The following is a 14,138-nucleotide window of genomic DNA, read 5'->3' on the forward strand; positions in this document are numbered from 1 at the left end:
ACTACACCAAATATGAACCCCAGGAGGATACAGGATGGGTTGAAGAGGATTACAAGGGAGATTAGGAATGGAAAGAACTTGCAGCCAGAGGGAACAGGGGATAGACCAGAGAATCGCACCGTCACCAGGAAAAGGCAAGTCTACGTGATTGGGGACTCCTTACTGAGAAGAATGGACAGGCCTGTAGAATAGAATAGAATATCAGGGTTGGAGGGGACCTCAGGAGGTCATCTAGTCCAACCCCCTGCTCAAAGCAGGACCAATCCCCAATTTTTGCCCCAAATGGCCCCCTCAAGTATTGAACTCACAACCCTGGGTTTAGCAGGCCAATGCTCAAACCACTGAGCTATCCCTCCCCCAAACAATTGTCACACAGAATGGTCCTCTCAAGGATTGAACTCAAAACCCTGGGTTTAGCAGGCCAATGCTCAACCCACTGAGCTATCCCTCCCCTTTAACCAGAGCTGATCCAGAGAATAGAAGGGTGTGCTGTCTTCCAGGTGCTAAGATACGGGATGTGAACCTGAGGTTGAAAAGGATCCTAAAGGGAGTGGGAAAGAATCCACTGATTGTCCTTCATGTGGGAACAAACGATACCGGTAGATTCTCGCTGGAATGTATCAAGGGAGACTATGCCAGGCTGGGGAAGACGCTTAAGGAAATTGAGGCTCAGGTGATCTTTAGTGGGATTCTGCCTGTTCCTAGAGAAGGGCAACAAAGGTGTGACAAGATTATGACTATCAACAGATAGCTCAGGCAGTGGTGCTATAAGGAGGGCTTTGGGATGTATGGCCACAGGGAGGCATTCATGGACAGAGGACAGTTCTCTTGGGATGGACTTCATCTGAGTAGGGAAGGAAGTAGACTTCTAGGATGGAGGCTGGCACAACTGATTAAGAGAACTTTAAACTAGGAATTTGGGGGAGATGGTTGGGAGATGTCCAGGTAATCTCCACGCTGGATTTTAGCATTGTGAGGGAAGAAAACGAAGTAAGAAAGGATACAGCCATGGGTAGGAGAATGTATATAAGGAGGAAGGGCAGTGTGAATACCAGTCTAATAGGTCATACTGGCTGTAGAATGTCCGTGCCTAATCGGCTACAGAATGTGAGTGAGGCCAAACAGTAAAAAATTAAGATGTTTGTACACCAATGCGAGGAGCCTAGGTAACAAAATGGAGGAACTAGAGCTACTGGTGCAGGAAGTGAAACCAGATATTAAAGGGATAACAGAAACATGATAGAATAGTAGTCATGGTACTATATAGTAGACTGGACTACAGCTGTTGAAGGGTATGTGCTGTTTAGGGAAGACAGAAATAAAGGTAAAAGTGGTGGAGTAGCACTGTATATCAATGATGAGGTAGAATGTAAAGAAATAAGAGGCGATGGAATGGATAAGACAGAGCCCATCTGGGCAAAAATCACATTGGGGAAGAAAACTACTAGAGCCTCCCCTGTGATAGTGCTTGGGGTGTGCTATAGACCGCCGGGATCTAATTTGGATATGGATAGAGCCCTCTTTAATGTTTTTAATGAAGTAAATACTAATGGAAACTGCGTGATCATGGCAGACTTTAACTTCCCAGAGATAGACTGGAGGACGAGTGCTAGTAATAACAATAGGGCTCAGATTTTCCTAGATGCGATAGCTGATGGATTCCTTCATCAAGTAGTTGCTGAAGCGACTAGAGGGGATGCCATTTTAGATTTAGTTTTGGTGAGTAGTGAGGACCTCATAGAAGAAATGGTTGTAGGGGACAATCTTGGTTCAAGTGATCATGAGCTAATTCAGTTCAAACTAAATGGAAGGAACTAAATAAAAATAAATCTGCGACTAGGGTTTTTGATTTCAAAAGGGCTGACTTTCAAAAATGAAGGAAATTAGTTAGGGAAGTGGATTGGACTGAAGAACTTATGGAGGCCTGGAATTACTTCAAGTCAAAGCTGCAGAAGCTATCTGAAGCCTGCATCCCAAGAAACGGGAAAAAATTCAAAGGCAGGAGTTGTAGACCAAGCTGGTCACCTCTTGTCTAGACAACATGTTCTCTTGCTCTCACCTTTTTTTCCATTCTTGTGAGTCTGGTTTTGAAAATTTCATTTTTTTTGTGTCCATTCTTTTGTTAGACTTCTTCATGTCATAACTTTTAAAACATAGTTTCATTTTTAATCACCTAGTTAACAAGATACTGCTAGAGCCAATGACACAAGTGGTAACTGATTAAATAAAACTTGTTTTGATATTGTTTTTAGATTTTGGCATCTTTCTTTTAAGTTACACAGAGAAAATGTTAACAGGCATTAAGTTATAAGAACATCCAGTACTCAAAAGTTAAGAAATCCAACCTCCCAGTACAAGGCTTAGTTCATGATACAGTGTAGTTTTGCATTGTTTGTTATCTTCTTTTTAAACTTGACGTATGTGGTTCTGTGTCTGTATTTACAAATCTGAATGATCTAGAAAGATCAGGATTTTGCTACATTGGCATAGCTATGGGAATTTATCAATGTATCCTTGCTGACTGGACTTCTTCCCAACCCCACATAATAATGACTAAATCAGAAATGTCCAGGTTTATGGAAACAACAATGTACTATACTTTGGAACTAGTAAATGAAAAATAGAAAACGGCACAATAAGTGTGGTTTCATTTTCAACAACTTTTACTGAAGACTGAAATAAAAACCACAATAAATTTTAAAATCACAGTAAGTAGTTCATTTGATAAAGTATTTTTATGTTGGCTTTGTATTTATTTAGCATACAGAAATAATTTCCTTTTCTAGGCTTTATAGATAAACCTTGGAATTTATGTGCTAATCTTGTGTTCACAGTTACAAGATGTTTTTGCCTAAATGTGTTCGGGCAAAAATCCAAGACTACCATATTTTGACACGAAAGAGAATAAGGTACAGATTCCGCAAATTTATCCAGCAGTTTGGCCAATGCAAAGCTACTGCCAGAAACTTGAAACTTAAATATCTTATAAATCTGGAATCCCTTCAGCCTGCCTTCTATTCAGAGATTTTTGAAGTAAAAGAGCCTTGCAGAGGTGAAGAGAGTTTTGCAACCATTATAATAACTGGAAACGGTGGAATTCAGTGCTCAAGAGGGAAACATAAAGACAGTGAGACACTGACAGAACAGGTAATCCTTATGAATATGGCTTCACTTTTATTATTTTAAGGATTTTGCAAATGGACATGGTAACAGAGTAATTTGGTCATATGTTACATGTACTGATTCATTCTCATGTAGTGCTATAGAATGAATTATGACTTTGACTTAATAGTTCTACTGTGATTTCTGTATGAATGGGGTTTGATTTGAACCAAACAGCACAAGACTTCTTAAATTAGGTGGATTTTTTAATATAAATTATAAGAGAAATAATTTTTGACTAAGCAATTAAAGTACTTAGATGACAAATGAAGAGTGAAGTTCTGTCATTCATGCTACTAAAACAGGATTATTATAAAAGTTGACATGAGAAAGTAACAGCTCCGCCTAATTTAAGAGTTAAGCTAAATTATTCGATCATTTGTTATAATCATGTAGTTACATTTTATTTTTGATGTTATCTGGGTGCTTTTGTGTTTGTTTTTTACATTGTTTCCCATCTGAATATTCAACAGTTGAACTTAACGTTATCTGATGCTAGTTGCTAGCAGGAAATGAATTACTGGCTGTCAGGAATTACTAAGTCTAGTTTTGATAAGCCCCACCTGTTCCATTGCTAATGTGCAATGTACCCAGATCAGATCAGGAACACTGTTATCCCAAAGACAATGTATCATTTCAGGAGTATATCTTATTTTTTGTACATGGCTTTTAAATAACAGAATATTATTGTGAAACATTTCTATAGCATTAAAAACTTACACATCACTTTACAGACTATAGATGAAACAACCCTTCTAGTATAACCCTTCTTTATAATCTAAATAGAACTGGTTTTTTTCAAAGGGAAATTTGAAGGAGTATTGGAGGTGATCTCCTTTTTTAAAATGAATAAATAAATGACCGTACATTTTAAAATACATATACATTTCATGATAGATAACAGACTAGATCAAAACAGTAATGTGAAAAATACCTTGTAGAACAAATTGAGGTTAACAGATAGATTACAAGTGATCACAGCCCATTATGTAAAATGGCACTTTTATGATATGGTATTTAATCATCAGGCATATTAAAATATATAACTACATATATGCAAATATCTTGATATTTCTTCCTTTGTGCTTATTAGAAACAGTGCAGACTGAGCTAAAGTTTGGATAATTGGGCCAATAGTTATCATCTGTATAACTGATGATTGTTAAATGTTCCTACTAGACACCCTTCATATGCGAAAAGCAGCCTTCAAGAGATGGTTCTAATGATGATGTTTGGAGTTACTTTATAGAAAACTAGGCCTTTTAAAATCACTTTTTGTACATTAATTCATATATAAAATTTATCCTCTTTGAGCCACGTTTTTGTGAAGCAACCTCTAACTTTGCACATGCTGAAATTTGTGTATGAAACTTTACCATTTGTGCATGCCAATCAAGCCTTTAATAGCAAGAGTAATAGGATTTGTATTGTTTTTCATCTGAGATTCTCAAAGTTTTTTTCCAAGATGAATAAGCATTATTATCCCCAGTTTACAGATGAGGAAACAAATGCATAAAGAGTTTAAGTATCTTGTTTGAGGCTATAGAGGAAGGCAGGGGCAGATGGGAATAGAAATCATGTCACCAGACTCCCTGTCCTCTGCTCTGACCATTAGGCAACTGTGCCTAATGTAAGGTAATTAACTACATTTACCTGTGGACAGTTTCTGTATTTGTCTTCAAATTTAATAGTGAGGTAAGGCAAGCTATATCTTTGACTACTGCAGCAAATCAGCGTCACAAAACTTTACTCAACCACTTGCTTGGAGCAAGATTTTTTATTATTATTTATTTATTTTTATTTTGGTGAAGTGGTGGTAGTGCAGTGGCTGTGATAGGTGGTCTTGCCAGCCCAGATTCTTCTCTGGTAACTGGGCATAACTCCATTGACTTTAATGTAACTACGATGATTTACACCAGCTGCGAATCTGGCCCAGCATCTTTATGGAGAGCATCGGTGAATACATGTTGTGCCAGTGTAACTATGGATACACCTGCAAAAAGGCTGCAGTAAATAACAGAAACTAGAAATTCTTACTCAGATTATTATCCGACTGTTATTTCCCTTGAATTACAGAAATAACAAATAATAATGAGGTATATTATCTAAAATGCTACAGGCAACCAACAAAAAAAGCCATTACCTGTATAACATTTTGACTGATCTATCCTTATCCATCTGGTGGAAGAACAGAAAAAGTGAGACAGTCAGATATTTTAAGAATTCAGTTTGAGGACAGAATTTAAAGAACCAAATTTTCAAAAATTCCCTGAATTGCACTCCAGTCAAAATTCACCCATGCTTCTAGCTCCCATTATGATTTGTGCCTTCGGTTACCATAGTCATGGATGCACGTGTGTGTGTGTGTGTGTGTGTGTGTTTTTCATTGTGAAAATCAGCATCCACTTCGTGATTATTTGATCTTCAGTGTTTTGCATTTGTCATCATTCCTAAGGTGGTGAAAATATTTATCTATGGTTATAGGAATTCTAGAATTTTGAATTATACTTTGAAAAACCATTTACTATGTTAGTATTAATCATAACCAACATTTATTACAGGAATTACAGACATACTGTGATTTTCCTGATATAATCGATGTCAGCATTAAGCAAGCAAACCAAGAAGGCTCCAGTGAGAGTAGAATTGTCACCATTCATAAGCAGGACAGTAAGAATCTGGTATGTTTGTTTTTCTTATTGTTTGATTTATATTGATATTGGTTTGATCATGTGATGGGAATACGGCAGTATTCACAATACTCTACTAAACCTATGTTGCAGTAAACATTACTCAGATGTTAATTAGGCAAAAGGTAAAAACTGAAGATTTTAACAGTGATCAATATATCAGTACATAGAGATGCTAATGTATTTGAAGCACCACAGCATAGACTGAAATTGAAACCAGGATATTTAAAACTAAGTGACTTTGTCTGCAGTTCATTCTCCAACTTCGTTGTGCCTAGCTAAATAATTATTAAACTTGTGTAATTTTAGTTAACCTAGACCCTAATCCTGCAATTCATTGTGCATGGGCACAACAGTCTGTCCGCGCCCGTGCGCACGCACAACTGCAGGACTGGGATTTGAGATTAGCCTGAAGGGAAAAAGATATACAGAACTATATATATCCATCCTGACAAAGGGTACAAAGCTAATAGTATAGCTGTTATTATTTAAAGTATTGTGTGAGGCATAGGTTTGAAAAGTGTTAGCCTGACAATGTAAACAAGTCACTTACAATATATTGTAAAGCGAATTTGTGTGTGAACTAAAAAGCCACAATTGTTTGTCTTTTTAATCCTAGCACTGTATTAGCAACACCGTTTCCTGTATGAGATAACCTTTTGGTGTAGTGGTTTCTTTCTTGATCCCCATTACTGATCTGTGTAGCATCAGATTTCCTGTTTCAGGCATTTTCCTGTGTGATCAAAGATCTACAACTTGTTGGCACATAAGACAGATGTACTGCTAAAATGGTTCTTCCTTCCTGGGGAAAGTAAATCCAAAACCTGCAAAAGCATTTGAATGAGAATGAATTCATTTTCTGTTTTTAATGCTGCCTTTAAAACGATACTGTTTTTCAGAATTATATTAGATTTTGATATAATTTACTCTTCAGTAGTCACATAGAATCTACACTTGTAGATAATTAAGCTGTGTTTTTAGTAGCTAGCCAATGGAAACAAATGGTTTTTAATGTAGTCTTTTCCTGTAATGTGCATGCGTGAGAAATATTTGTTCTTTAATACAGCACTTTCACTTTCCGATTATTAAAGAACATTATTTTCATTACGTCTTTCATTGCTGTTTTTCAGCTTCAGTAATGAACATGTTCAACTTTTCTTTTAAGGTAGTACAATCCCTTTTTCTTATAAAATGTGGTTGGTCTAGGACAGCCCTATAATGTAGTTACGATTCATCTGAAATGGGAGGAAAATGAAGGAACAGGCTATAGGTCAGAGCACATTGACACAAAATAAGGAAAGAAGTATTTTCAATATGAGATGCCCAAATTTTCTCCTGCTGTCTTTCTAAGATCTACCAGGAAGAACTGTTAATTTTCACATCTTCGGTTTCTCCTTGTTGAGAGAACTCCTCTCCCAAAATGGTCCTATCTTTACAGGATTTATTTACCAGAAATTGTCCTAACAAACCTGTGAAGCTCTCTCAAAAAAGAGGAATCTTGGGAAAGGCAGAGCATAGAGGGTGCATGAAAGATATGGGAATTAAAAACTTGTTGTAGTTTGAAGTTATTTATATTGATTTGAATTAAACAAAACATATGTGGTGGTTGGTTTTTCCCTCCCTTCACCCTTCCCACCTCCCTCCCCCATCATGACCTTTAAAAAATTACAGAGGTTGCTCATATGTACATACTAAGCGGTTTGTCCTTTCGTCTTTCTATCAGGGATGTTCTGTAATAAATGTTGTTATTCCCTTTTTATACTGATAATTTTATTTAGCAACAAAAGGCTTTAAGTCCACATTGCATTCTGTTTCACCCACTCATTGTGCAGCATCTATAGCCCTCATTTTCATAAATACAGCAGTTGCACCATATTAGTGCAGCCTAGAAGTATGTGTGAGTTTCTGTTCAGCACAAATGCTTTATTAAAAGGCATCTCTTAAGAAAAGGTGAAAAACCAGAATATGTCAAGTTTTAGGCATTTAATATTAGAGCTGGTGTAATCCGATCCCAAGCAAGTAAGTCTGTAGACAATCTTCTTGACATAGATTAAGGCCTGGTCTACACTATGGGGGGAGATTGATTTAAGTTATGTAACTTCAGCTATGTGAATAATGTAGCTGAAGTTGACGTACTTAGATCTACTTACCGCGGGGTCCACACTATGCTGGAGATGTTCTCCCGTCGACTCCCCTTGCACTTCTTGTTCAGACAGAGTACAAGAGTCGACAGGAAAGTGATCGGTGGTTGGTTTAGTGGGTCAGAGAACTGCTAAATCGACGGCTGATGCATTGATCGCTGTGCGTCAAACCCCCGGTCAGTGTAGACAAGCCCTAAGTACAAGCTTTTCTTGTGTTAAATAAAGTTTAAGAAATCACGACCAGAGTATTTTAAAATATTTATTGTACAGCAGTTTTACTGAGAATGATGTTATGTAAAGTTACACAGTGTAGTGTATTAAACAACATTTCTTACAGCTGCATTATGTTTCACTATATGACTCTTCAAAAAACCCTTGAGATCTCAACTACTGGTGTATAGCTCAGGTTATTCAAATAAACTACTTGAGAAAATAACAGAAAATACACTCGCTGGTCATATAGCCAATGGAGAGTCTGTTTTCTCTGAGTTGCTGGTATTGGAAACCAGACTGGGGAGGAACATACCTTGGGGTTTGAATCACCACTGCGCTATTCCAGTTTTATACCAATGCAACTCCATTGAAACCAATGGAGTTATTCTGGCATAAAATTGGACTGTGACAAACTCAGACCTGACAGCTATGGGAGGGTGGTTGAAGGCAGGTATATCAGCCCGTTAAAGCCCTCTTTCCTGTGAGCTGAAAAGAGGTTACGTCAGGTTAATTAGGGACACCTGAGCCCAGTTAAGGGCTGCTGTGACCTTTAGAACCTCTTCCGGTGAGAGAGCTGGGAGTACGGACAAGATACAAGCTGCAGAAGGGTTGGAGGATAGGTTTCTTCTAGGAGGAGAGCTGTTCTCCTTCTCACTGGGGAAATACCGAGTTTACTACTACTGCTTGGGGAAGGGCTGACAGTCAGGAGCCAGTATAATAAGTGTCAGTGCTCTGGTGGGAGCAAGGAAATGTTTTTTTGTGTGTGTTTTGGGGGGGTTGTTAAGAAAACCACTTGGGACAACCCTGAGGCCTACCTTGTGAAAACTGTGAATAAACCATTGTTAAGAATTATAAACTGTGGAGAAGGACTGATTTACTCTAGGCCTCTGCTCCCCACCAGAGGGATAGAATCATAGTGTATCAGGGTTGGAAGGGACCTCATGAGATCATCTAGTCCAACCCCCTGCTCAAAGCAGGACCAATCCCCAACTAAATCATCCCAGCCAGGGCTTTATCAAGCCTGATCTTAAAAACCTCAAAGGAAGGAGATTCCACCACCTCCCTGGGTAACCCATTCCAGTGCTTCACCACCCTCCTAGTGAAAAAGTTGTCCCTAATATCCAACCAAAACCTCCCCCACTGCAACTTAAGACCCTTACTCCTTGTTCTGTCATCTGCTACCACTGAGAACAGTCTAGACCCTTCCTCTTTGGAACCCCCTTTCAGGTAGTTGGAAAACAGCTATCAAATCCCCCCTCATTCTTCTCTTCTGCAGACTAAACAATCCCAGTTCCCTCAGCCTCTCCTCATAAGTCATGTGTTTCAGTCCCCTAATCATTTTTGTTGCCCTCTGCTGGACGCTTTCCAATTTTTCCACATCCTTCTTGTAGTGTGGGGCCCAAAACTGGACACAGTACTCCAGATGAGGTCTCACCAATGTCGAATAGAGGGGAACGATCACGTCCCTCGATCTGCTGGCAATGCCCCTACTTATACAGCCCAAAATGCCATTAGCTTTCTTGGCAAGAAGGGCACACTGTTGACTCATATCCAGCTTCTCATCCACTGTAACCTCCAGGTCCTTTTCGGCAGAACTGCTGCCTAGCCATTCGGTCCCTAGTCCGTAGCAGTGCATGGGATTCTTCTGTCCTAAGTGCAGGACTCTGCACTTGTCCTTGTTGAACCTCATCAGATTTCTTTTGGCACAATCCTTTAATTTGTCTAGGTCCCCCTGTATCCTATCCCTACCCTCCAGTGTATCTACCGCTCCCCCCAGTTTAGTGTCATCTGCAAATTTGCTGAGGGAACAGTCCACGCCATAACCGCTGAGGCTGATGTGACGATAAAGGTGTGTTGCCACATATGGTTTTAGGGGTGGGATCACATACAGCGGACTCTCCTGGAGGCAAGATGAATCATTCCTGAGATTGGATGACATGGTAAGGATGCTGGTGCAGGCCACTGCACCACAACAGGAAGCTACCAGAGTACAGATGGCTGCTCAGCAGGAATCGATACAAATAGAACAAGAAACTAACCAACTGCTGATGAATCAGGTGATACAATACCAAGGCACCCTACGGGAAGCAGACAGACAACTGAAGGTCCTGACTACTCTAGGAGGTGGCCAGGATGGAGCTCTATCTTAAAGGCTAGTGGTTACCTACAAAAGATGATGACAAAGAGAGACGTTGAGGTTTATCTTCTCATGTTTGAAAGAACAGACCTATGTGAGGCCTTGCCCCAAGACCAGTGGGACGGTATCCTTGCTCCCTTCCTGAGTGGAAAGGCTCAGAAGGCCTGCCATGATATGGCAATGGAAACTGTCAAAGACTGTGCCCCATTGAAAACTGAGATTCTGGCAGGATCCAGAGTGACTACAGCTATAAAGCCCCAAGGATTCCACAAGTGGAGGTTCCAGGATAACAAAGCGCCAAGATCACAACTGTTCAGCTTGATCCATCTGACACAGAAGTGGCTGCATCCTGAGATCAACTGTATGGAAAAGATCATAGAACTCCTGGTTTTGGACAGATTCCTGAAAGGATTACTGCCTGTGAAGGTGGGTTGACCAAAATGACCCTTCCAACAACAACGATTTGGTTGCCTTCATAGAGAGACACTTAATGGCCAGAGAGCTTTCTAGGACTGCCAGAGAAGAGATGTACCAGACCCAAAGGCCAGCCCCAGTCCCAAAGGCCTGTACCTCTGATAGTTTGGGGTATGACTATATGGGGAAGGAGGGATGCTGAAGTGCGGCCTGAGGCTGGGAAGGGTCTTGGGGAACCGGGGAGAGAAGGCCATGGGGTAAGGCCTAATATCCCATAGAATAGGGAGATATCAAGGGCTGTGTATAAATGTTATGCTTGTGGGGGAGCTAGAACATAGAGCAGCTCAATGTCCTAACAGTGAGGAGCCCATGCAGTGCAACTTGGTGGAACAGTGAGAGACTGTGCTTAATCAGTTCTACAGGAATGGCTTTAACTCCACATAGATACGTGGCCGGCAGGTTGAATGGTGCAGAGACCATTGCTTTAATAGACTCCGGAAGTGAAGTCACACGGGTCTCTGGGAAACTGGTGGGGTAAAATGAACTGTCTGAAATGCAGGGGAATAACCTGCATGCATGGGAAAGTTAATTATGAAATGGCCATTCCTGTACAAATAGAGGTTCAGGGAAGCACAACAAGGCTGGTGGCAGCTGTAATCTCTAAACTTCCATACCCTGTGCTCATAAAACAAGATTTCCCAGGGTTCGGAAATCTACTCCCAGTGAAAGGATTGGGGGAAAGTAATAACTCCATGTCTGATATCATGACTCCAGTAAATAGCCCTCCTCCCATCTTCTGTGAATTAGCCCCGGACTTGTTTTCAAAGTCCCAGAAGCCTATGCGAGAAAGATGGGCAGACTGAAGACTGGGGACCAAGATGTTGGCCCAGAATCAGAAGGTGGTGCTTCTGGTAAACAGTCTCATCCAACAGGCAGGGAGACAACTCAGTTACTGAACCTGAGGTTGAGGCCGGTTCCACAGAGACCAGCCCTCAGGGTAAAACTGAATTTGGACATTTCAGATGCTTGATCTCCTATATCAGAATAATAGAAAAGTAGTAGTCTAGGTCAATGAGGTATGAGCAGAGGGGAAAACCAAAGGTCCAGGGCCTTACTTTGTGATTAAAAAAAGGACCTATTGTACAGAATACTATAACTACAGGAGCAAGAACTGAAACAGTTCCTAGTACTCCAAGGACACAGAAAGGCATTATTCGACATAGCCCATTGTCATTTGTTCGGGGAACATTTGGCAGTGAATGAAACACTAGATAGAATCCTTTGAAGGTTCTTTTGGCCAAGAATCTATATGGAGGTTTGACGCTATTATGCTTCCTGCCCTGAATGCCAATTGCACAGCCCCAAACCTCAATTAAAGGCCCCTTCAGTGCCCCTACCAGTTATCTAAGTCCCGTTTAAAACTACAATGATGGCCCTGATAGACCTGCTGGAGAAATCAGCCCAAGGTCATCATTGTGCTGGACTTTGCTGCCTGGTATCCCGAAGCCATACCCCTGGGAAGCACAGTGTACAAGATGATAGCTAATCCAAATATTCTCTCAGATAGGAGTACTCAAGGAGATTCTGACAGATAAAGGGACTCCTTTCATGGCAGAGTTGATGAAGGACTTGTGTGCGCTGCTTTACATGCTTCAGGTACTGCTTCCTACAAACCTTAGTCGACTACCACAAACGAATGGCCTGGTCAAATGCTTCAACAGAACACTGAAGAGCATGATACGGAAAATAGTGAGTTGAGATTGGAAAAATTGGGATACCTTGCTACCCTACTGGAAACTTGTTATAATGGAGGTTCCTCAACCTTCCATAGGGATTTCCCCACTTCAAGTTGCCAAGTTGTTGCCACCCATGGCATATTGGATATTGCCAAGGAGCACTGGGAGGAACAGCCTCACTAAGAAACGAGCATCATTGAACATATGACGCACATGCGGGACAGAATAACCCAAGTCACCCCAGTAGTGTGAGAACATATAGAAAAAGCACAAGCGGCCCAACAGGCCTGTTATAATCGCAAGCAAGCATTCTGAAATTCCAGGCTCGGGATTGGGTAGCGGTGATGGGACCCCAGCAGAAAACAAGCCCTTGGTCAGATGGCAGAGGCCATATGCACGGGTTGATTGCAGAGGTTAATTATAAGATTTGACAACCCGATCTCTGAAAGTAGGAACAGATCTACCACATTAACCTGTTAGAGCCCTAGCAAGACAGAGGCCATCAATGTGATGGAGTGAAACCATAATGTATTCCCAGAGAAGCCAGGCAAAACCATGGAAGCTCATCGTCCCAGATGCAGAAATAAATGAGAAAGTTAAACCATACCGGATCCTTGAGGCTAAAAGGAAAGAGATCAATACAGAAATGAAGGGGATGCTGGAGTTGGGAATCACTGAGCGTCCCATAGTCAATGGTCTAGCCTAACTGTTCTGGTTCCTAAACCAGATGGTACCAGTGGTTCTTCAGTGACTTTTGAAAATTAAATGACATGTCCCAGTTCAATGCCTACCCCATACCTCAGATAGATCAGCTAATTGACCAGGTGGGAAAAGCAAGATTCTTGTCTACCCTTGACCTGACCAAAAGGTATGGGCAAATCCCTCTGGCAGAAGTGGCCAAGGAGAAGAGGCCACCTTTTCTATGCCACAGGGCTTATAGCAGTACATTGTCCTCCATTTTGGATTACAAGGGGCTCCAGTAACCTTCCAGTGACTTACTGATAGCTATTATGACCACGTGCCAGGTATGCAGCTACTTACTTGGATGATGTGATCATACACAGCCAAGACTGGGGGATGCACTTAGAAAAAGTAGACACAGTACTGGATACTCCGAGGAAAGTGGGTCTCACTGCTAACCCCTCCAAATGTGCAATAGGGCTAATGGAAGCCAAATATCTCTGGTACATCATGAGGAGAGGTGTAGTGAAACCCCAGTTGAACAAGTTAGAGGCAATACAAAGTGGGCTTTGGGTGATCAAGAAGAAACAGGGCAGAGCATTTCTGGGGATAGTTGGACATTACAGACAATTCATTCCCCACTTCACCACTGGGGCATACTCTTTAACAGATTTCATAAAGGCCAGCAGTCCAGACGTGGTAAAATGGACCAGTGCAGCCAAAGAAGCTTCTGTGGATCTGAGAACAGCCCTCTGCAGCAGTCCAGTGCTAGTAGCCCCAGACTTCCAGAAGGAGTTTGTACTACAAACAGATGCCTCCAAAGTAGGGTTAGGAGCCATAGTTTCTCTCATGGTTGCAGAGGAAGACCACCCAGTTTTGTCTCAATAGAAGACTTCTCCCTAGAGAACAGAAGTATACCATAGTGGAGAAGGAATGCCTCATGGTAAAATGGGCCGTGGAAACC

At 41.0% G+C, this 14,138-nt stretch overlaps 1 protein-coding gene across 1 annotated transcript in view; it reads left to right on the top strand.

The window, feature by feature from the left end:
* Window positions 1–14,138, top strand: part of JAK2 (Janus kinase 2) — a 90,560-nt gene that overhangs the window by 24,082 nt on the left and 52,340 nt on the right. The window contains exons 5-6 of the mRNA XM_077817633.1: window positions 2,835–3,147; window positions 5,724–5,843. Coding sequence (XP_077673759.1) covers window positions 2,835–3,147; window positions 5,724–5,843 — 433 coding nt within the window. The remainder of the gene's footprint in view (window positions 1–2,834; window positions 3,148–5,723; window positions 5,844–14,138) is intronic.

The sequence above is a fragment of the Eretmochelys imbricata genome, chromosome 5, assembly GCF_965152235.1.
Source record: "Eretmochelys imbricata isolate rEreImb1 chromosome 5, rEreImb1.hap1, whole genome shotgun sequence".
NCBI lineage: Eukaryota > Metazoa > Chordata > Testudines > Cheloniidae > Eretmochelys > Eretmochelys imbricata.